The 26,005-nt window shown below is 34.4% G+C and overlaps 1 protein-coding gene across 2 annotated transcripts; it reads right to left on the reverse strand.

The window, feature by feature from the left end:
• Nucleotides 1-519: 519 nt before the first annotated feature.
• LOC126831131 (neutral amino acid uniporter 4) lies at nucleotides 520-25,779 on the reverse strand. 2 transcript variants are annotated; one of them, XM_050561793.2, is made up of 10 exons: nucleotides 25,491-25,779; nucleotides 20,035-20,308; nucleotides 11,868-11,958; nucleotides 10,952-11,040; nucleotides 9,917-10,009; nucleotides 9,155-9,239; nucleotides 8,250-8,525; nucleotides 6,807-6,985; nucleotides 5,342-5,514; nucleotides 520-3,961 (listed from the first exon to the last, which is right to left on the reverse strand). In XM_050561793.2, the coding sequence occupies exons 2-10, from the start codon at nucleotides 20,256-20,258 to the stop codon at nucleotides 3,723-3,725; spliced, it is 1,449 nt and encodes a 482-aa protein (XP_050417750.1). In that variant the 5' UTR covers nucleotides 20,259-20,308; nucleotides 25,491-25,779; the 3' UTR covers nucleotides 520-3,722. The 2 variants fall into 2 exon arrangements, with proteins under 2 accessions (XP_050417750.1, XP_050417748.1); XM_050561791.1 differs by lacking the exon at nucleotides 25,491-25,779 and adding an exon at nucleotides 25,076-25,268.
• Nucleotides 25,780-26,005: the final 226 nt, after the last annotated feature.

Consider the following 26,005-nt stretch of genomic DNA (forward strand, 5'->3'; position numbering starts at 1 on the left):
TATACGCCTCAAAAACTTTTAAAACCATCTTCGAATTACACCGATCTTTTAAAATTTGTATTACAAAGGTCTTTTGTGATACACTTGACTAAAATCTCCCGAATCCTTATAACTAAATGTAGTACCTTTTAATTGCTTCAAATTTCGAGAACAATCAATACGAAAAGATGCACCTACTTTCCAAGTAGTCCTGGAATGTTCTCCCAGTGTCGAAATCCTCTCTTCGACAAGTTTTTCTCCCGGGGTAGAATATCCTGATCACGGCATCAAATGTGACACTGTCCTGGAGTGAACATTGTTTTTTCCAAATCATAACAAATAGACTCAAGTTATTTGGCACTGGATCCAGATTTTAAAAATCCCGAGGTAAGGGTACTTCTTGGCTCATATCTGGATTCCACTACAGCTAGAATATCATCCCCCCCCCCTTCCCCTTGGTATAAACGACATAAGCCTAAAGAAATTTAAATTAGGTGTGACCTTTCGGATGCCCTGGGCTATACAAGACATAACAAAAAATCAAGAGTAATAACTCTGGATTTTAATTAAAAAAAATATTGCTGGAATTCATATTCAAATATTTTAAATATATTTTTCGATGATAAGACAGTTTTAGATCCTAGAGACCCTAAAGACCGTCACTGGGATTATATATCAATATAAATATAAATCTCTTTATCACCCAATAATACATTCTACAGTAGATATCGCTAGTGTGATAAATTTCATAATCTAATGCGATATCTCACCGCTTTCCATGAATTTTATTGGGCAGTTGAAAAGAAACTACTTTTTTTATATTCAAAGAACAGTTCATTTTTTTTATTAAAAGTAACCTCTTTTTTTTTTTATTAAAAATGAACTTTTTTTTATTTAATTGACCTTGATGGAAACACTGGGTCAATTTAAAGGACTTTGCAATGGTTGAATTGCTATCAATAAAGATTATCACTAGGCCATAATGTAATCAGGTTCAGTAAAAGTGAAATCTATAGCAAAGAATTATATTTATTTATTTGTGCATGTAAGAAAGGATTGGGTGATAAATAAAATCTCCTACTGGTCTTTTTTTATATAAAAAAATATCAACACTCCTCGATAAAGTAAAAAAAAAAGAACTCGGCAGAGCCTTGCTTTTTTTTACTTTATCGACTTGTGTTGATATTTTTTGATATCAAAAAGATGAATAGGAGATTTTCTATTTAAAAAACGAATTTTAGCAAGTTATCTAGATTAAAATTTAATATTGTTAACAAGAATACAAAAACAAGTAATTCAATAAAATACATAGAAACAGAAAATATTCAGTATACTTGCCATTTAATAATAAAGGTCATTTGAGTCCATTCTCTAAGCTTATTATGTCTTCTGTATTGTACCTAAGCAAGAAGGAATTATGGAGTCTTAATTTTTCACACAGAAAAGGGCCGGATATCAATTCAAGGTGTGGAACTAGATTGTGGGGTAGTATAAAAGGCACTATCTGGCAATTAGTGTTAAAATAGAATATGGCTGCTAAATAGCTTGTTCTGAAGCATAGTAATCAAGAAAAGTAACACATGCATATATAATGTCAATTTGTTTGGTATTGTACTAATTTCTCCTTGGATCTAACCTGTGTTACATCCAGTACTATTTTCACTCTTAGCTAGATACAGACATTAGCAGGGGTTGTCAAACTTATCACTGTCATTTTTAACAGTTAATTTGGTAACTTTATTCAGATTTCAAATTGCCTTTCAATGAAGCAGCTCATTAATGCTCAGCATTTTAATTCATACATGGTTAATAGCAAATTGGGACTCATTTTGCCATCACAGGTCACTTTTACATTTGATGCCTCTTCAATAACTTTATTAAATTCAAAATCATTAACAATAATGCGTAGTAGTAAAGTCAGTAATATTCAATGAGCTATATATTAACAAGAAAGCGTAGTAGACTAGTAGTAATGTACAAATAACTATATACATGTATTAACAAATATATACTATATTCCTATTAAGAATAAACTTGCGGATTATCTGCCGATTTCATGATGATTAAATAAAACTCATTATGATGAGTCATTTAGGGCTATAGGAATCCCTTGCAAACTGCAATATTTTGCAAATTAATTCTCTATAGGAATATCAGTTCAAAATTGGTTACTTTTTTCAAAGTTATGATAAATTAAAATTTCATTGATCTATGCTGCTCAACCATAACAAGACACTGCCCTTCGTAGTAGAGAAACCTTATGCAGATGAGGTTAGCTTAAATTAATTTAAATCAAAGCTAGGGTATAGATTATCCAGAGTTAGTTTTTTGATGTGTTTTCTTTAGTAAATGATTAATAATCAATCGGAGTACATATTTAGCCTGTATTAAGCTGTGAGAGATCAAGCCTTTAACTGAACATGTCCTGCATGCATGAAAATTTACAAATTTCCGAGTTATACGTTATCTTCTATTTCTTTAATTGCTTTTTAATATTTTATATGGATGATAATAAACTATAACTATCACACATAAATATAAATGTTCGGTTTGATGTTATTTTCTATATTATAATACAATGGAACATGAGCTTGGCAACAGGGATCACGCTGTCGGTCGCCAAAGTCGCAATTTGCGATAATAATATCAGTGGCGATTAGAATTTGATTTTGGCGATAATTTTGACGATAATGTTTTGTGGTACTGGCGATTCATTTTCAGAACTGGCGGAAAAAAATCTTAAAATTCTTATCGTATTTATCCTGGATTAACCATTGAGTGTCAATCCCGTGGCGGAATACTATAAATTAATCAACTGGCTGATAATCGGGATTGCGTCAATTCGATTGTACACATTGACATAAATCAATTACTAAATGCCATTGAAACAATTTATCAGACATTAGTACGTAGATGTGGCAGTCAATCTCATCATTGCTTGATAATGATTAGAGAAGCCTAGTCAAAACATCGCTCAGTAATAAGCAGTAATTGTATTCCATAGAACTGTGACCTGTATATTCCAGTTCAATTACTAAATGCCATTGTAACAAAGTTAGTGGGACATCTATGTTGCACAGAACATTTACACTACTTGTTATGTATTGAAGTTTTATTTTCATAATTTACAACATGATTCAAGTTCTAATTTCCAAAAGTCTGTAACTGTATGGAAAATTGTTCTAATTGATGGATAACCTAATAACAATGAGATTTTCCTTCAGGAAATACTTTTCACAATAATTGTATTACAATATAATTGGTTGTATCACAATATATTGCAGTATGTATCACAATACACTTGGTTGTATTGCAAAATATTTGCCATATAATTTTGGGCTGCAAAATAAAAAGGAAACAAAACAAGACACAACCTCGTTACCATTTGTTGGGCATTTTGTATTCTTCTCTTTAGGTTGCTTTTTTTTGTGCAAGTCATGCTCCTAAACAGAATATTGTTATTCTTCTCTAAAGATATAGCAAAAGTCATGATGCTAAACAACAGTCACTCTTGAGGTTCAACAGTAGAAATTTCGTTCACTGTTTCATTCTCCTGTGAATCTACTGTTGTATTCTTCAGAGTCTTTAACTTCAGAATTTGTTAATAAAGAATAATTTCTTGGACATATCAGGTAGGGTCTGGTTCAGAATCTAAAAAAATACATCTATATACATCTGTCCTTTTCCACTGTGGCTGGATTGTTGAGAAAATTTGATACAGACAACATGTCGTCTTCACCTCCTTAAAAACTTTTTATAATTTCTCTTAGGGCCGTATAGGTTCCAGTAACACATCCGAGCAATCCAAAAATAATAATTAAAATGTTTTTAACGAGTCTCCATCGCGGTAAAATTTGGTCGTCTGAAGACAATGTTAAAATTTCCATGGTAGCAGGTAAGATGAGAGCGAGAGAACTACTAGCGAAAGCACCAATTAATGATATCAACAGATCTAGATGAGGAACGACGATAGCAAATATACCTACAAAACACAAAACAAATATAGAGTTTAACAAGCGGTTGCCATGCAAGATACGCTCACATTTTGCAAGAGATGGACAGAGAACAAGCTCCAAAAAGAAGCGATTTTTCATACAATCAAGGGCCATAATTCAGGAGTTACGATCCGACATGCGTGAATATTGAAAGAAACCAAGATCTTTTGGTTATAAATATGCATTTCAAGTTTCATCAAAATCAGATGAAGATTGTGACCTCTAGTGTGTACACAAGCTAAGATCGTGATTTTTCGTACAATCCGGAACCATCATCCATGAAGTTATGGTCCGATATATGCCAATATCGAAAGGAACCAAGATCTTTTGGAGATACACCTATATTTTTTTTAAGTTTCGCCAAAATCGAATAAAAATTGTGACCTGTAGAGTGTCCACAAACAAATTGTGTACAGACGGACGGACAAGAGCGACGACAATATACGTCCACATGAAAATGTGGGCGTATAAAAATTAATTCATATAATTGTAACAAGTGTTTTTCGCCTATTAATATGCCCATTCAGGTAACAAAACCAGTTTTTATCGTGTGCAATTTTGTTTCTGGGGCATATCTCATAAACCATTCAAGATATCTCTATGAAATTTTTGACATATATTGACCTTCTATGTTATTAGTGCCTTTTGATAATCAGAAATTCTTTAGATTTAATAATTTTTGTATTTTCAGAGAAACAAATTTGATGATATGTTTTAATATACAAAGGTGTTGGATAATGATTACTGAGTTTTTTTGTCGATATATCAATCTATATTTTAGATTAATTCCCAATAAAGAAGGACCCACAGAGGCTCAGTAAGTAAGACACTGTCTCGCTCACCTGGATGTTCCATGATCCCTGTGTTGACAGAGAAAGTTTATCGTGACTTTCTGGCATGATTCTCACATATAGTAATAGGATGAAAAATTGCAGTCTGGGGTACACATTGGCGTGCATGTAAAAGAGCCCTTAGCCACTTGAATTTGATATAAAAGTAGGCAGTAGCGCCGGTGTCCGGGCAAAATTTCTCTCATAGCACACTGTATGGTGTATGGTCATCTTCATTAGCTTGTTTGGAGCAGAAAAGTAGGACATTAAACCCCATTTCATTTTCCAATAAAGAACATAATAAAAATTACCCAATTCTTACATACTTAAAAACAGAGTGTAGTGTGACTAGGGTTAGATCTAAATATTAAGGCCACCTGCAGATTTTGTCATGGTCACAAGATTTAACAGGGCTAGTGCCAACGCTAACCGCTTGCCTAACCCACAATTCTTGGCAACAATCACATGCCCAAACCCTGTTTACATCTTGGGACTCAAATGTGGGTGTATTAAAAATGAAATAAAATATATACATACATGTTAAAATAACTAGAAGGGTGCGTAAAATATATTCTCCAAATATTTCCATTCTTCTGGAGCTTATCCTAGATTTTAATGATGTCCATATTATTTTGACAGGAACATACATCTGTATACCATAGGATATAAAAATACAGGCAGCAAACATTAAAACAACCGATAAATACAACCTGAAAATACAATGTTTATACAGATATAGGCAAGTCAATATGTATTTATTTATAGACAGAAATGGGGTTTAACATCTACTCGACACAAACTAGGTTATTTTGGGACCATTTGACTCAATCACAGACCTTATGATATAAAGCGCAGGTTTTAAGACTATTCGACCCCCTTATAGTCAATATAATATTAAAGATACATTATGAGAGATTTTTATAGAGAGTTGGTCATTCTTGCTACAACAGTTCAAAAGTAGATGATGAAAGAAGAATATATTGAAAAATTCAGTCAAATTACTTTATTCTGAACATAGTTATCATCGTTGCAATATTTGCCTAGAAATGGTAGCGAATTGTGTCTTCACCGTCGCTGATCGTTTGATTGACAGGCGTTAACTCCACCTACATATCTCGATTATCAAGTAAAGTTTTCAATGGCATACGGAAACGCTTTACAGCGGGCTCGCTAAGTACACTCTATCATTTAGCCTCGATCTAACAGACGTATTTTCATCAGGTTACCCCTTATCTGATTTAATCAATTAGTGAAATCCTATTTAAATCCGAGCTGTAGCCGAGCCATCCGTGGGTCTACAGAGTTGATTTTGGTCTTGTTGTTTAAATAAAGATCTAATTTATAATTTCTATAACATCTGAAGCCTAAATTAAGACTTGCAATAATCAGATTTAGCTCTTGCATAATGCATGTTTAATACAACTGATAAATATAACATAAAAATACAATATTTTAAAGAGACAAAGTAAGCCGTCAACTGGATAAATGGGCACAAAACCGATGCCGAGTGGTAATCAATCCGCCAATGGGGCATTTTTGAGAGCTTTAACTATCTTATGGTTCATTCTTGTTTCATGATCAAAACTAATCACTCTTTCAATACAAATGTAAACTTGCTAAATTCACCTTTGTTCTTTGTGACCCTGGAGGTCAAAAAAAGTCAAATTTTCTGTTTTTGCACTAGGAAGATTTAACACAATACATGTCAGTGTAAAATATAAAAGCTAAATTGTTCTAATTAATAACAGGAACATTTAAAATTGATCTTTAGGTGGTCTTAGCACCGTATATTTACTTTGGAATGTCGAAACAGATCTTGCATAACAGGACCAAAACACTTCGAAACCTCTTTCAAAAATATTCAGAAAAACTAACAACTAAAATATTTTAATCATGAAACCTCTTTTCAATGGATAAGCATTAAAATACTTGTGGACATTAAAATATTTAGCCAAGTGTTCGGAGAAATATATTGAAATAGTCTAAGATTTCTGATTCATACCATTGATTGCTTGGTAAATTTAGAGTTATGCTCCCTTTTACTTTGTCACCATATTGAAGGTATCCATAGAAACCAACTGCTGTATAAAGGCAAGCTACTGTAACCATGCCAAGATTTAAAACGCCATCCAAACCAGCAAAATCAGATGGATTACGCATTTTATTTTCTAGAGGAAGAACCTGAAACATAGAAAAGGATATAATAGTATATAAGATGTCTTATTTTCATAGAAGCATAAAATATCAAAGTGAGAAGGGTTGGATGATCCCAGGGGTAAGTGGAGTGGAACGGAATAAGACCACTGGAGATACCAAGGATGGAGTTGGATAATGATAGCAAGTGCAAGAGGTCTGCACCACACAAACAAACAGAAGCCCTATGACAAATGAAATGAAATGGGGTTTAACCGTTAAACTTTAACGTCCTACTGTTCTGCTCCAACTGGGCTAATGAAGACAAACATACACCATACAGTGTGCTATGAGGGAAAATTTGCCTGGACAGCGGCACTACAGCCTACCCATATATCAAATTCCAACTGCCAAGGGATCTTTAATGTGCACGTCAATGTGTACACAGGACCTCAATATTGCATCCCATCCAAATGACTATGCGCTGTTTTTTGCCAGGCCTTCGTCCTGCCCCTATGACATGGAGGAGACACGGAGGAAGATCCTTATGAACTTTCTCGGTCAACCCAGGTATTGAACACGGGACCTCCGGCTTAGTGAGCCATCGTCTTACCCGCTGAGCCACAGTAGCCGGGCTTGCAGTGATACAGGATTCCCTCTAATTGAAAAATGAACCCATAACAAGGGAGATAATCCACAAATGCAAAACATATAAGAACACAGCTCACCATCTATTCTACGCTGGTTACCCACAAATTTAGCGTCAAAGTTATTTTTAGTCTTTCTCTCCCTTTTGCACTGCGATTTTTGTTGACTTTTTGGTGTAGAATTGAAGAGAAGGGTTTGAATATATATTTTCTGCCAGGTTTTGGTGAATATTCACAGTTTTGAAACGTTGGTTACGTAAAAATGTAGGGTGGACAGTTGCAAGTTTACTTGTATGCTATTTCCAGTTTGTGTATCTCAAGCCTTCCATGGTCAACCTCATACCTGCTTTTGAGAAAGAGGTTGCCACCTATTGCTCCATTTAGAAAGCATTCAACCCCACAAAAACTTTGGAAAAAGTGAGAGTTTATCAATGGAGAAATTAATGGTGACTTTGTCCATATAAGGTAAGCATATTCCATACATAAGTTATCTGAATTATCGATCGCTACGGCTTTGTCTTATATCAAATTCCAACTGTCAAGGATTTTTTTATGTGCAGTGAATGCCAATGTGTACACAGGACATCAGTTTTTTGTTCTATCAGAACAACTAGACACTGATCTTGTGGATCAGTTCCTGGTACAAAACAATTATCAGTACTTACCAAGCTTATTCCTTCGTAAGCATAAAGAGCTGTACCGAAGTATAAAGGGAGATCACCAACGTTAGTAAATGCTGGTCTTGTGTCTACATTTGGTAGTTTTTGTAGCAGATTATAAAAAATTATAACAACTCCGATAACAGTTAATAAATTTGCAAAAGCCGAAAAAGGGGCCAACGAACGTAAATTTTTAACAAAGACAAATGGAATTAGAACAGCTGCGACAATAATCTCGTAGATACGGACATCAGGGTCATCGTTATGGAATGTATGTACAACCTGAAAAATACAAATAATCCAAAACACTGCATTAATTTCAAACTTGTAGCCATATTTCCTTTGATACAAGCAATGTTGGGAGTATTGCTCAATCCATACACTGATCTGACTGATCCCAACAAATTTTATAAGTAAGAGGCTCACGTGGTTCCCTCTTGTCATTGGTGCAGAACAGAGAGCCTGTTAAGGGATAATGTACAGTCATTCTGATGGGGCAAAAAAATGAGCATCCTGTGAACACAACGGCAGGCGCATAAAAAGACCCTTCCCTGTGGGTGTATGTCCATCATGCTTAACCCATTGGGAGCAGAACAGTAGTACGTTAAATCAATATCATTTCTGTGAATATATAATCAAAATAAATTGAATAAATTGTACAAAATTTTAATCAAAACCTTTTCTGTCTGCTCCTCAGAAACTTATTGCTCTGTTCTTTATTTACATTTTGAACAATCCATTCTTGGGTAGATGAACTGGTTGGGAATATTGCCGATTCCCACAATAATTTTTTTTTAAAAATCCTAAATTCAAGGAATTTAACTCACATGAGGTGAATTCAACAGATATAAATTTATGGATAAAATCTGTATTTTAGCCTAAATAGTAGACCCAATAACAAGATGGCTGACCTGTTTGACACTGGTGGCTATGAATACAATATAAACACTACAAAAACCAATCTGGGTAAAAATCAACAAAGCAAATATAAATATTCTGAAACAGAAAAACAAATTATTTACATTCTTATAATTATGTTTAAAGTCACTGATGATTTAACTAAAACTCTTGTTCATGATGCTTTTATTACTTCACAGACTTGATACTTTTAACTCTCTTTTATCCCGTTTACCCAATAAATTAATACACAAATTACAAAAAGTTCAAAACACCACTGCACGACTTATTACCCTCACAAAAAGGCATGATCATATTACTCGCATACCTAAACAACTTCACTGGCTACCCATTCCATAGCGTATTCAATTTAAGATTCTTTTAACTGCTTATAAATGTTTTCATGGCTTGACCCATCTTATTTATGTTATCTAATTGAAAAACAAACAAATGCTCATAGTCTCCGTAGTTCAAATGACTTTTGTATAGGATTACTCTTGCAATATAAATAACAATAAGTTCTTTACAGGAGTTTTTTTCTCAGTTTTGCAATTGGCAGGATCTTCTTTTGGCTCCCACATAATTTCGTAAACATGGACTGCTTAATTAAGCTAAGTTCCTTGATTCAGATGACTCAAAAAGTGACTCGTCAAAAGATCTTAAACTTCTATTTTGTGCTGGCTTACTTTTAACAGCTGCAGAGGATACTGAATGTTCTAAAATTATCAGTTCCTCATATCACATCAGATACATTTCAAACAATCTAATATCTTTACCTCCCTGCTCGAGAGAACCTGCGGAGAGACAGTGGTCCTGTTTCTAAAGCTTTTTCAAAGACATCTGCATAATCTAAAGCACTACTCCCAGTTCTGGAATAAATGATCATCAAATAGATAACATAGATGTATATTAGGACTGTGTTACATTTCATACATAAATATTTTCTAAGTTATTTTGTTTATAGCCCTTTATAAACCTTTTGTTGTTTCAATGTATCAAATATATCAATAAGAAACTCAATAAGAAACTACAGTTTGTGCAAAATTTTGTGTTTCTGGATCAGAGATATTTCTCATAAACAGTGATTAAAAGTTGAGTAAATTCTTAAATTAAGTCTGAGAATGCTTTGTGATCTACGGGGCAGGACATTGAACACTTGATTAGAATGTTCTCGGGTTTGAATCCTAGCATGGACTGAGAAATAACCTTTAGGATTTTCAATTCATGTTCCCACTTTTCAGGGGTAGTGCATTGATGGAAGTATTATATTGGTGAGATTCTTTTAATAATCTTCACATCAGCAACAAAAATTAGAGCTAAATATTTTGTTATGGGACAGTTTTCCTATCCTATTCTGTCACGGGACAGTTTCCTATTCTGCCATGGAACAGTTTTCCTATTCTGTCATGGAACAGTATTCCTGTTACATGTATGTCATGGGACAGTTTTCCTATTCTGCTATGGGACAGTTTACCTATTCTGTTATGGAACAGTTTTCCTATTCTGTTAATGCTGGCTTTAAAAAATGAACAATGTATGGAGACAGAATGTACCAGGTCTAAAACCTGAAATGGGCTGTAATGTTTGGGTTTTTTTTGTTCAACTGTTATTGCTCATGGTGTTACATATCCATTTAAAATATCTTACTGTATTATAAATATCAATAAAACTCAGAATAAAAGCCCTATTTGTGTCAGAGGCTACAGGCCGCACAGGGGTTGTGTCTGACCAACGTCTGTGACAGGTGCCTTATTTTCCATGCTTGTAATTATCAATCACAGATACACTGGACTTCCAGAAATTCAACTCACCTTTTACACAGTATACGACTACATTTAACTAATAAATGCATACAATGAATTGCTACTACTCCTATTAGTAATAATCCTACTGTTCCTACCTGTAAAATATTAAAAAACAAAAATACAAAATCCTAAATTTGATTAGACCAAAATTCAATGCAAAAATATTCATGACCTTCGCTTTCCCTTCTATACAAATGGCAACAGCACTTTTTAATGGAAGAGAAAGTATGCCCATAACAGCATCAAGAAACACAGATATGTTCTCACATACTATCCTTAATGTCAAGAGGGTGAGAAATAGGGTTTAACATCCACTCAATACCAACTGGGTCACTTTGGGATTAACATATGGTTCTATTTTATTTCAATAATTCGCTAGAGGGTAGAGGTCTCTAGCTGCAAGTGGGGAATCAAAACCATACGACTTTTTACAATGACAGACCTCATTATCCAATGCACATGCATCGCTAAACCATGTCAAATTTGGATATTGTGTGTGCTTTTTTGATTAAAAATTTTGATTTATTTGTGAGGGTATTACAATGTTCTTTTATGGGAATTTAGGCACTGTACATTCAATGATTTTAAGCGATCTCTTTCCAATATCTTACTTAATAATAGCAAGCTGACAATTCAATATTTATAAAGTTCATGTGGTTTTAGGATATAGATGGTCAGACCACACATAATATATAAATAAAAATAAATTTGTTAGTTATAATTATGTAAACTACATTTTTCAACGCTTATTTTGTTCAATTTAAATGAGGAATATGCTTATTGATCTTCTAGTGCACTACAGCTTTAAATATTGAATTTGACAAGACATATTTCAAAGCTAAACTGGACATGGACAGGGAAAATCACTGAAATAAAAGCGCTATTTTGATAATTTAAATAAATACAATAATATCGAACATACCCATAAACCAGCATTACTAACGGCTATAGGCATAGCCAGTATACCCGTTCCTATATTGCCTTTTAATAAATGCATCAAGCTTTGTAAATTTCTGAAATATAAAATACTAATACTAGATATATGTTCAGGGGTTTAAAATGAATTGAAATATTTTTTTTTGGGGGGGGGGGGGGAGGGGTAACGTTCTACTGTTCTGCTCCTTTTAATAAATGCATCAAGCTTTGTAAATTTCTGAAATATAAAATACTAATACTAGATATATGTTCAGGGGTTTAAAATGAATTGAAATATTTTTTTTTGGGGGGGGGGGAGGGGTAACGTTCTACTGTTCTGCTCCTACTGGGCTAATGTAGACGGACATCAGCCATAGGCTATAAGCCTTCGAGTGTACTATGAGGGAAATTTTGTCCGGACAGTGGTACTACAGCCTACTCTTATATCAAATTCCAACTGCCCATGTGTACACTGTAATCAAATGACTATATGTTGTGCCTTGCCAAACCCTCTGTCCTGCACCAATGACAAGGGGGGATTTACTGAGAGGGGTTACACATAGGCATAGCCTGTTCCCCAATCGCCGAATAAAAAATATTGTTTATAAAAACGAGAGCATCGTTAACGCTGCAATATACGTCCACATTCCAGCTTTGATTGATATAGTACTTTTTAAAATGAAGATAATGAAATATAAAATGGCTGTAATATGATAAGAGGCAAAGAAGGCTAGGTGTTGGGTTTGTTTTGCCAAATTTACAGACAAAATACTAACAAAAAAGTGGATGTGACACTGCCCCAGGAGGTTGGGGCAAGCACCAAAATAAATAGTTGCTGTCTTTACGGTATAAGGAATAAATATGCAAAGTTCCAAGAGTTTAATTATGTTCTCCTGATTTTGATTGTTTCTGTGTGTTTGAAGTATATGTTTGTGAAATGCGCTTAGAAACACTTCACGTGTAATGAAGCGCTATATAAATCGAACAATAATAATAATAATAATACATTCAGACGATAGACGATAAATACAAAAAATGGGATGTTCCTTTGGGTACAAAGAACAAGTATGCAAAGTTTCAAGATGATACGTTAAGAAATGTAGCCTGTAGATGACAAACAAACAAATACAAGATATGGGCGTGGCTCTGCCCCTGGGGATCGGGCATGTACCAGAAATAAGTATGCAAAGTTTCAATATGATACGTTAAGAAATGCGGCCTGTAGATGACAAACAAAGAAATACAAAAAATGGGCGTGGCTCTGGCCCTGGGGGTCGGGCATGCACCAAAAACAATAGGGATCATCCTTAGGATATAAGGAATAAGTATGTAAAGTTTGAAGATGATCACTTAAGAATTGTGGCCTGTAGGCGACACACAGACACCCACATGCATTTGTCTTTTTATGGAAGAAATGCGGACACACAGGAGTTTGCAAATAATTGGGGAAATATGACCGACCGAGTCCCTATGCTAGTTACACCTAATCGAGAACACGCATGGTGTAAGTTGGGAACGCCTCCAAACGAGGTCATTTGCTCTATACTACCATACTGTGGACTTGACACTTATTGTGGTCTTTAGCCTGTAAATAACTACGTTTTTGTCCACTATTTGACCACACATGGGAAAAAATACAATATAACTGTTTAAAATTGATGTATGGCACAATATCACGATGTGATCAACTGAGGACGCATATTATGTTTTAATGCCGACAACTGGGGACTTTGTGTATGGTGAACACCGACAACACACACTCACATCAGAGGATGTTACAAGTGTATATCAATAATATAAATTGAGTGGGTTCAACACTCTATATCCGAGAACAGGCCCCCTTTGACCACAGGAGCAGCCCACCGAAAGAACATTTTTTATTGATTCAGCCACTAAAAACTTTTAATTTTCTAAATCAATCTGACTGAAGTCATACAAACTGTATATGAACAATCAAGGACTTGTGGACTTGACACTCATTGTGGTCTTTAACCTGTAAATAACTACATTTTTGTCCCCCCCTTTGACCACACATGGGAAAAAAGACAATACAACCGTTTATAATTGATTGTGCGGTGCAATATCATGATAGAACAGGTTTTTTTAATAATGTGGCCAATACCGACAAATGGGGACTTTGTGTATTGTAAACACCAACAACCGAGTACATACATACTCACATCCGAGGACGTTATAAGTGCATATCAATAATATAAATTGGGTGGGTTCAACATTCTATTTCCGAGAACAGGCCCCCTTTGACCACAATAGTAGCTCACTGAAAGAATTTTTCTTAAACATCTAATTTTCGAAACCAATATAAGTGAGGTCTTACAGTCTGTATGCGAACAATCGATAACTCGCATACAATCGAATATATGGGAAAAATTATTTCTGGGAATCTGGATCTCCAATATGTGATCCCAAACTTTACATTGTGGCAGCAACATAAATCATCATCAGCATCCCCATTAACATTATCATCGTCATCATCAGTTTGTAATGGTCTGAAAACAATTGGAAAAGTAGAAGAAAGGCTGGGGGCGGTGGATGAGAGTACATGAGAAAATTATAAACTCTAGTTTGGTAAATGAAACCAGAGGGACAGTGAACTGAAACGGGCAGGGGGGGGGGGGGGGAGACAGGAGAGCTCAGCGAATGTAGGTGGGGGAGATATCAGGAAATTTCAAGTTAATATCCGTTTACGATATTTTCAAATTTCAACTTGTATTTAATCTTTTAAGATATTAACTTAAATTTTTGAGATATGAAAGATATATTTGCACGAAAGTATTTATAGGGTAGTTATTTCCAATAAAAGTATGGCAAATTTGGTACATATGGAAAGTAGACGCCCAATCTTACTAGAAAAATACTGGATGGGGCAGGCACTGGGCAGGGATGTCAGGATATTACTGACTGTCAGCCCGACAGCTTAATGTCTGCCAGATTGACTTAGGAAGCTGCTATTATTTCTTAATCAAACAGTTAAGAATGTGTCTGCGAGAGAACCATGCAGGGACTGGCACATGGTGGGTGACCGATTTTCAAAAAAAAATTTATGTATGATGGGTAACCCCTCCAAACTCCACTGCCACAATTTTAGATCAATCGAACCATTTTTAGAGTGTAGAAAAAAATTTGAAATTTTAAGACCAAAAAAGCCAAAAAATCATCATTTTTAGGCCACTTTTCAATTATGGTGTACAACTAAACTACGGCGAGTAGATTAATGAAACTTTATAGGGTAGCAGATATGGTTTGTGAGTATACATTCTGAAAGTTTGATGGACTTTCACCAGCGTTTAGATATGTCATTTTATTCTATCTATATATCTATATCTCACCCACTGCGGGTTTAAGTATTTTTTTAGGAATGCTGACTGAAAAGGCAATGATCTATAGTATTAAGATCAAGAAACAAATTGGGTGGCACTCGACCCGTTTAGTAGTAAATAATTTCCATTTTTGTCCAAAAATAACGATTTTCAACAAAAATGACAAAAAATAAACCGCTTTATTTACACAATGAAAAGTGTGACATGGCACTGGGAACCAAATTAACATGGGTTTCAGTTCCATTAAGAGCAAGCCATAATAGAAATAGAAATAAACAAATAAATATAAACACATTATATACTTTCATCAAATAATTTACGTTTAATAGAAATAAACAAATAAATATAAACACATTATATACTTTCATCAAATAATTTACGTTTAATAGAAATAAACAAATAAATATAAACGCATTATATACTTTCATCAAATAATTTACGTTTAAAAAATGTTCCATTATCAAAACTACAAATACTTATTACCAATAAGTATTTCAAATTAAAAAATATCGCTATTCTTTATTACTATCCACTATCTAAATATCTATCTATCTATTATTTATCTGTCTAATAAGTATCTAATCACGAAAACTGAGCTCACAATTACACCATTTAAATTTTTTAAACGATGAAAAATTTAATTTACAGTAAATGCCAAAAGAGCTGTTCTTGGTAAATACAATTAATCCCTCTAGACTATTTTTCAACATTTTAATATAATCTCATGATCTAGTAGAAGGATGATGAATTTTTGAACAGCAAATCGTAAAAACTAAATAGCGTAGTAGTTATATATCTGTCTATACTTGACAAACGAATCAAGCGACATTTCAAAAAGACAAAAACAAATAGTATATGAGAGTACGGTCGCTATTGTACCATACTCCCCGCAGTGTTTCGTTTGATTAGACCTAATCCCGCTCAACACTGCTGTGATGAAAGCAAATTTCTGTTCCAAATTATGACTGGTCAATGGTCTGATTAACACCCAATGCCTAACTGCGTAACAATATCATTTGGGTTTAAACAGAGTTCGAAATATGTTTACATAACGTTAAGTCATGATTCACGAAATTTATTACACCCAATTGACCAGTGCATAGCAGAATGTTGCAGAAAAACTAATTGCGTGACAAACGAGGCTATCAAAACGACTACAATGTAAACAATACTGTTTGGAGACGAACAATGCTTTCACCGTTTTTAATACCTTAAATCACTGTCCAAAGTTTTAGGGAAGACCCCATATTAAACGAAAGACTGTACTTAGGAGCGATTTGATTGAACGGGAAGAATAGACACACTCCCTAAAAAAACGTATCAGAAGTCAATCCAGCAATGGCCAGAGCGGTATTTCTCGGGTTATTGTTTCAGGAATATGCTATTGTAGTTTCTTTTGGATAATTGGCTACTAAACCGCATTTTATTTGCGCAAAAGGCGGGAAAATGAACAGCTGATTTCGGCCGCCATCTTGGATGTTGGAGTGCAAATCTAACTTCGGCCTAAATCCACGAGGTTGTACAGACGACCCAACTCCTTGTCACGTACAACTTAGGAGGAACGGATGTTGGGAGACCAATGACATTCTGGAGATTGGTCGGATCACGAAGTCTTTCTTGGTCAAGATAATTTTTTTACAGCAACCGTTTCCCGGACATGGGAATGGGGCATTATCAGGCCTAATAATCCAGGCAATGAATGGTTTTATTGGCAAAATGATGTCAAAAATGAAATCATTTTCTTCAAGTTCGACGATCAAATTTAATATGAAAGAAATCGGTGCCAATCATTTTGTCAAAACCAAATATTAGTATTAGTAGTCCTCAACTTCCATTATTAATAGAATTATCCTCAGCCCCGCAGTAAGTGAGATATAGCATCATGAAATTTATATGTTTTAGCATATAGCAAAATCTACATCTCAAAATAAATTCCTCATAGCCTCAAATGGTTTCGGAAAAAATTTAATACTCATATATATTGAAGTAGTAGACAAGATCATTCATAAAAAAATAATTTAAAAAAATAAAAAATCAATAGGCAATTTATGGGAAATATTTGAATTTAGGGAATTTTTTTATTTTAAAAATGACGTTATTTTAACTCTAAAATGGCCATAGCTGGTTCTCTGTAACTACAACGTTGGTGACCCTCATATTTCATGTGGGGTATACGGAGTACCCAATGACCAAATCTGCAAAGTTCGGTCAAAATCGCCTGACATTGCTTGTGCCAGTTTTTTTTTTAAATTTTGCATGATTCTCTCGGGAACTCATTCTTAAGTGGTTTTGGGAACATTGAGGGGTTTTAACGTACAATAGACCCTGCAATCAAATGGCGGAAAATAATTTGGGAGAGGATAAGCAAAGAATTTACTTAGGCTTCAATATATACGGTAAATGGACAGTCAGTAACGACAAATACATTCTGCAATGGACCCTCCCATGGCTTCTAAAAATAGATTTTTACATCTTGGAGTTACAATGTCTTGAAAAGGATTTGAAGCAAATTTTTGATAGATTAATTAGTTTGAATATGTTTTTAGCCCAAATATATCAGCACATCATACAGATTGTACATGAGAAGGCCTCTGTAACTTAAACATTTAAGATTTTAACTTAATTTTAAAGTTATTAACTTCAACTTATAAGAACTTAAAATTTTTAAGATATTCTACGCAAAATTTTACTCTAGAAAAGTTGGGTCTGGTTTTGTGCCCATTTGATGGACACCCCCCCCCCCCCACGCTGAGCCTCCAGACTATTATAGTATACTTTTAAGATATTAACTTAAACTTTTAAGAACTTAAATTTTGTAAGATATTAACTTAAACTTTAAAGATATTAACATAAACTCTGATATTAACTTAAAGGAACTTAAACTTTTAAGATATTAACTTAAACTTTTAAGATATTAACTTAAATTTTTAAGATATTAACTTAAATTTTAACTTAAATTTTTAAGATATTAACTTAAATTTTTAAGATATTAACTTAAACTTTTACACTACTGACTTGAATTTTCTAGATACTAACTTCATATTAACTTGAATTTTCAAGATACTAACTTACTTTTTCAAGATATTTACTTGAAACGAAAGACTTCCGTAGTCTTTCATATAAAAACGAGATATTTTTAGAATAAAAGTCCTGTTTATGGAACATTTGTTTATGACACATTGATATCCAACTCTTAACGACAATTCATCAATCTAAATGTTAAAAAGATTTTCATAACAAGACGAGTTTAACTATTATGTATGTTTATTCAATATACTACTTCTATGTAAGACACTGTTTAAGTTTAGCGTGGGATCGTCCTTAACCATCAGTAGTATGCAAAGGGCATACAGCGGGATCTAGTATAATTAAGATGTGTGGATCAAAATGTTAATAACAAAACCCAGTCTTTCATATTGAATTCTTTAATACAATTTGGAAAAGTACAGATCACTAACTATATTTCACAAACTATATTTCCCCACTGGGGAAAATCATCGGCAATAAGGAAATCAACAAATTTGCTCCAGATGGGTCCCGATGTTTTTGCCCAAAGAAACTGAGTAGTCCCATGAGAAATAGAACTTATTAAGCATTGGGCGTGGTCTGTTGAGTGTGCACTGATGCTTCGGCTATGGTCACAAACTTCTGGGAATGCCCCGAACAATTGCCATGAATCATAGGGGATGGCTCCCAATAATCGGGAAAGCTTCGGGGTACCTTCGCCGATAATCAACATCATCGGGTGAATTTTCATGTCGGGAGATCTCAGTATCTTGCTTGGTTACATATCGGCGGCACTTATGCCTATGTCCAACTGGAACAGGGAACGTGTTCTCTGTTGTGCAGGGAAAGCTTCTGGCTCGTCAGGAGCCCTCAGGATAACAGCGAAAAATTTCAAAGCTTGCATTGAAAGTTTTTCAGATGTGTTCCCGATCTTTTGTTGGGAAAACTGGCCAGGGAGGCATCCTGGCAGCTTTCCAGGTCCATGGGGAAGCTCAGGAGATGCTTCCCTGGAGCAGTGAAGCTTCAACGAAACATTTTTTTCCCGAAACTTCGGGGATTCCTTGGGAAGCTTTGGGGTTGTCGTGTGCCCTATGGAACCATCGGGAAGCCTCGGGATAACTGCGAAAAATTCTGAAGCTTGTATTGAAAACTTTTCCAATGTTTTCCCAACAGAGAATCTCCCGGGATGCTTCCCTTAAGCTCCTGCGAAATACTTTTTCACCCCGAGCCAACCCCGATTTAAATATCCTTGGTACTTCAGCAAGACATTGCGGATGTTTCGGTAATGTCCTGAGGAAACAAATATTTCGCGGAAGCTCCAGGGAAGCATCCCCGGAGTTTGCTTGTGGATCTGAAAAGCTCCGGGAATGCCTCCCAGGCCTGTTTTACTGACAATGCCTCCTGATTGGTCCACATGGCTTACTATGCCTAAGGAGCTCCCCTGAGACACCAAGAAACCATGATCCTGACGCCTCCCGAGGCTAACCAATTTATATCTGTAGTAATAATTGTTATCAATAAATAATGTTTTATTACATTATATTCCAATTACTAATGCCATTCAAGGAATAAAACCCCTAATTCTTTTGGATAAGGAACTGGGTTTAACTACAAAGCGCTACTAGTTTTGTTCTTGTTAGGGGCAATACTCTTGCCAATTTAAGTACGATAGATATGAAACTTGTTTGTTCCTTGGACAATTGCACATTGATTGGCAGAGTTTCGTTTTTGTTACGATAATATTAAAGATGACGGCAATGAGATCATGCAGGGTTTCTAGTACAGTCTAGCAACAAAATGCTCTACAACAAAAAAGGCAAGCATACTTACGATGTAGCATGTTCATCTAATCGTTCATGAGAAAATTCGATGCTTGATGTGAACGATGAATCTGGAGTGTTTTCATCAAAAGGTGGAAATATAACGCCATCATCATCATTAGCTCTACCTATGATTGGTGTCTGAGGAGCATTGCCTACATGTCGAGTATTCACTACTTGTTCTTTAGGTAACAACCGAGTCGTTTCTCGGGCGGTTTCTGGGTCATCATCCATTTTTTTCAGTTGTTATTGTCAAGGTTCTGCAACTAAGTTAAGTTCACTATCTGAAATAGAAATGAAATAGTAATTACTATCACTATCTGAAATAGAAATGAAATAGTAATTACTGTCCTACTTCTTTTAAAAGACAGATGCCTGTAATACATGTCCACAGACGACAACAATGTATGACTGTTCTCTTTGTTTAGGGTGTATAAGAATGTAAAGAACACCTTCATTTACTTGTATCGTTTTGATACTTCCAAAAACTTCCTGCTCTGAGACTAATTTTCCAGAGTATTCCAAACATGTACTATAAGATTAGCCTTAGACCAGACTAATTTGAGTTTTTGTTTCTTAAGAACATGTATCAACATTCAGCTTTCTTGTTTTATCTGGAAAAAATAACTTGAAACGAAGAACTTGGTTCATCTTCTAAAAAAGATTTTAGTTTAAACTTTTGAAGTTTTTAAAATTTTAACAAGATATCTTTCATTAAACTTGAGTAACTATTTATTTACCATTACCCACCCCCACAGACACACACAAAACAACTTTGGATTAAATTAGTTTGGCCTTAAAAGGATGTAACCAAGATATTCCATTCCAAAGTTCAAAGTTTTACAAAGGTTTCTGATGACACTATTGAAGTGAAAGTTATGTAAATCTATTTAAAATACTTCAGGAATGTAATCTGTATGAAAATCCTCATAAATATTTGAACCTATGAAATTTTGGAAGCTGACATAAAAGAGGCTTTATGTCATTGTTCCCCATGCCTGTTAGCCGTCAACATACAGGGGGGTAGGGGGGTGGGGGGGGATGGGCTTTAACCTCCCCTAGACGCAAGGAAGGTCATTTCAGGACTAATATAAATAACACTTGCGTGTAGGTGTCTTTAGCAGTGTGAAAAAACCAGAAGACCTAGAGAAAATCCACTCCTTGTCCCACAAAAGCTTGGAATCAAAATCATGGCAGCCAGGTCAAAATAGCTACTAAAAGGGCATGGAAAGAGGCAGACAATTTTGACTATATATAAATATCAAATGTACGTAAGAAATACATTTTATTGCAAAAATATACAGATTATATTCATTTTACTTAAGCTTGTCAAATGGGGATATATGATGGCCTGATGATATCACATGCACAAATAAACTAATTGCGAAATACATGTATCAATATGTCAAATCGACTCAATGTGAGAAAGATGATAATTTTTACATAACATGTTATATAATCTATAACCTTCATAACCAATAGATATATCAACATTGCTGATAATCATTTGCATTTCTAGGATAATGGCACTTGACAATCGAGACTATATAGGCCATTTCTTGTCAAAACTTCCAACATTCATAACCCTTTCAATATATTCATTTTTCATTATCTATTTATGAACTATTATAGCCCTGTATCTAAATCTTACAAATTCCATGTTTAAACCTGTGGTATGTCAGATATTCTAGTTAAAAAACCTCTTTAACTTGAGGGTTGAATGATAAAATTTAAACCTACATCATTCAAGAGCTAAATCTGCCTATTTGCAGGTCTTTCTTTAGGCCTGAAATGTTATCTAAATTATCAATTAGACATTAATTAACTTATCCAGACCATAATCAACTCTCGATGTCATCGCTAGCCTGCGATGTTTATTGGATTAGGTTCCGATTTGCTGTTCGACTTGCATTCATGATTTAATCACGATGAAATCGAGACTATCAAGACTATGTTTTTTATTGTACCGTCTTTAATAATGATGATCGAGGCTAGGCCGAAAATTCAATCGCTAAAATCTTGGTTCAGAGTGGATCAATTTGACTGAAATTTTCAGCAAATTTCCTTTACATTATCTAGTTTTTAACTATTATAGTGAGAACTAACAACTCTTTATCTAATCTCACATAATGTATCTTTAAGTACGGTAATAGACATAACACTTCTGTTGACTTCAGGAATGTCAACTGATGTATCACATTCATTTAGTACATATCATGTACTATGGTACTAATTATTACAAAAGAAAAACCTCCCTTTGACCAGGGGTGCACAAACACTTTCCCCATGGGGCGCCCACAAAAAAATCGGCCCACTCAGCATTAGAAAATCAATTATTACCCCCAGTTAGGTCAAAAAGTAGTTAATGAGTATAGTATTATATAGTATTATGTAATTTTTATATGACTCAGTTGAATATTGATTTGTAGCCCTCATTTTGGTTTGATTGAATGTGTAAGAGACTCCAGCAAACCACCCTTTTTTCCCCCCGAAGAAAACTGTTCACAAGGCAAAAAAAACGGCCCATTTACCTATCTGGACTAAGCTCAGCTGTTGTGCGCCCCTGCCTTTGACATTGATAGTTATGTCAAAAATGTCGAGATAATGAAATAAGTTGGTTATAAAAATTTAATCATCACCTCATGTAATTATTACCTATAGATAAAATTAATGAAGCGATAACCTTTATTCTAAAAATAGTTTATTTCTTCAATTTTACTCAGTATTGTTTCCAGACAATTACAAATATTTTCACAAATCAAAAGAAAAAAAAATTATATCAGTTTTAAAGAATCATAACAATCAAGAAAAACAAATTCTGAATTCTATTATTTTTTTATTTGGGACACCTTTTTTTATTTATATCGAAGCATAGATGTAGATTGCAATGAAGATTAGTGGTTAAGTATTAGCAGTCAATCAATTAATTAATTAGTTAGACTTAAAGGTTCAAACTTAGTATCTAAGAGCCTTAATTAAACTTAAGTAATTTATGAAAAAAAATAAAACTGGATATTTGTCTCTTACATCACTACATGTAAAGATAGGTTGCCAGGCAACGAAACATACACCCACATCAGCTAAATCGTCCGGGCAGTCAACAAGTGTTGTCGCATATTTTTACTTTTTTCGGTAATGAAACATTTATAATACACTAAAATCGGATTAAGAGTAACAACTCATGAAGTAATTATCAGAAAACCATTAGAATTTGTTCCGGTTTTTATAAAGTTCTGCCCCATGCTAACATTTAGTATACGAAACTTTTAATATCATGGATTTAGCTGTTCAAGTCTTTTATAAAAATTCATTGAAAATCAATATACTTGTTGGTCTCAAGCTCTTAAACTCTGTGTATCAATCTGAAGTCAATCGGATGATAACTTTAGCCTCTAGAGAGTGTCACAAGAGTTTTAAAAGTGATCAAGGGCCATAACTTTGGCAGTAATTATCAGAAATCATTGAGATTCAATAGAATTCTTCGTCTCATGACCTCAAACGCTTTAGCCTCTAGAGCATCCACAAGATTTTTTGAAGTGATCAAGGGCCATAACTCTGGCCTTAATTATCAGAAATCGCTGAAAATCAATAGGCTTCTTCGTCTCATGGCCTTAAACACTGTATATAAATTTAAAGTCAATTGGATATTAACTTTAGCCTCTAGAGCATCGACAAGAAATTGTGGACGCCAGACCGACATACTGACGGACGGGGGCGACGGCGTATAAAAAGCATGTCCCAATGACCTTTTTATCACTATATCATGATGCTTCACTGTGATGCATTCACTAGCAGGCATTAGCTAAGATTAGCAAAAGATACCATTAATGCCATTTGGAATTTAGGTTCTACTCTTAATTCCATCACAACCCTTCATAAAATGATTCAGGAATTTTTTTTAAATTTCCCAAATGTTCTCAAAAAGGGTTGCGATGTTTTAGTGTCCTCCACTAAATGCCATCACAACCCTTCATTTGAACAATTGGGAAATTTTCAAGGGTGGGGGGTATTTCCAGAAAATTTTGTGAATGCTCTTAATTTAAAGGACCTAAGTCCTTAACGCAAAATCCTCCAAAATCTTCGACATCGAAAACACGAATTATTGGTCAATTTAAATCGACATTGATGATGTAAACTTACCGGGAAAAGATGAGCCTCTGATATCCGATATTTAAGATAAAATAATTTTTTTAACATTGGTACACGAATCGTGTACCATAATCATTTCAGCCCCAGTTGTATTGAGAGACTCGAGGGACGAGGCTAGACACATTGCACCAAATCAAATGGAGTTATGTAGACTAGAATAACTAGACGCTAGAAATTTGCACTCGATTGAGATTGCTGACTTATTTCGCCGAACATAACTGATTTGAAATTGGAGTAAAAACAGAAACCATTAAATGTAAATCAGTTTATATACATTCATATTACAGTATTATATGCGTTGCGACCCACTTTTGTGAATTTCTAGGTCCCAAATGTTAGCGATTTAGCTCCTTTAATAAGAAGTGGCGGGTTTTGATAGAGGACAAATTGAATTAAGCAAAAGGATGCAACAACGCCTTATTGACTCTTTCATTTCAAGGAAGTATTTATAAATAACTAAACTACCATGTGAACCGGTTAGTTTCTATTGATTATTTATTATTCATTCAGGTGTGGTTGTCTGCTGCTGAATTTGGTAGTTGCAAACAATCAGAAATAAAAGAAAACAACAAAGGCTGAGAGAAAGAATAAATTTGGCTTGAGCCGATATTTTCAATTTAATGTTTAAAAGGCGCATCATTCATTCATTGACATTGTCATTATGTAAACAATATAAGTTGAATAAGTGAACACAACTTGATTTTCAATGTGACCTGGAAAAGTCGGAAATGATGACATCATCGCGCAGTGACAGTTCGACTTATTTGCTGCTTCAAAGAAAGTAAATACAAACTGATAATTTAAACAATGATTACATAATATGACAAATGTCTGTCAAAATCATTTTGTTTGGAAGAGATGAAAAGGCAAAACGAAAGTAGAGAAGAAATCCTACAACTCACCAAAATATAAATATATCCGCAATCCTTGAATTAAATGTATTTATCACAGCGGTGAGCGACAGATAATCAGGCGGAAGAGATAAATTCATTTATTGTATAACTATCAAACGGTTATCAATAAATGAGATGTTATCATACGATATCAATATCCCCTGTAAATCCACAGAGGAAAATTTCAAGTTGTCATGTGATGTTACCAAAAACTTGTTCAACGCACATGCGTTAAGTCGGTTAAGACTAAGTCTTGTCAGTGAAATATTTCCGATCTCCCCATATTGGAGGAGGATGGTGACAAACTTTGGTATCATAATAGGGATAATAAGTAAGCTTCGTGCAGGTTTTATTAAAGAAACAAAAATAACATACAAATAAAAAAAAAGAGTTTTGCAGTCTAATGGCAATCTGTTTTACAGACCTAATGCGACATCCGTCTTTTATCTCTGTCCAAGATGACTGACCTTTAAAAGGTCAGACCGCTGTAGTTCTAAGGGTGACGTCACATCACGATGTTTACCAACAAAGCAAGGTGGCATCGATAACACCAAAAAAGCTTACTTCTGTGGCTTGTTTTTGTTGTTTTAAAACAAACACGAGCAGGTCAATCAGATTAGACGGTAAAAAATGTACTTCTGAAAGAATTCAGAGTAAACAAACAGAAAAAAAACGTCAAATTGATGGTCACACGTGCGTTGTTTACATCGAACGTAGTAATATGAACTGGTACGGGCAAAATTATATCGTTTTACCCATTTTACGCCTCCGCGTACTATTTTCTGTACCTATTTACACTAAATATGGAATATTTTTTATCAAGATATACTTCAAACACCTTTATTTATTTTTCTAATACTAAAAAAAAATGTTTCAGAATTTAATTTGTCGAAAGAAAAAAGTTAATATTTTGTAGTCATTAAGTCGCATCGATGTCAT

This window comes from Patella vulgata, chromosome 8 (genome assembly GCF_932274485.2).
Source record: "Patella vulgata chromosome 8, xgPatVulg1.2, whole genome shotgun sequence".
NCBI classification, from domain to species: Eukaryota; Metazoa; Mollusca; class Gastropoda; family Patellidae; genus Patella; species Patella vulgata.

Bases quoted from the DNA above. Each gene is read 5' to 3' on its own strand.
- LOC126831131 (XM_050561793.2), bottom strand. From the start codon at position 20,258: ATGGATGATGACCCAGAAACCGCCCGAGAAACGACTCGGTTGTTACCT. The intron at 6,986-8,249 runs GTAAGTACTGAT...TCTATGTTTCAG, and splicing joins CTTACGAAGGAATAAGCTTG to GTTCTTCCTCTAGAAAATAA. The intron at 3,962-5,341 runs GTATGTATATAT...TGTGTTTTGTAG, and splicing joins CCTTCTAGTTATTTTAACAT to GTATATTTGCTATCGTCGTT.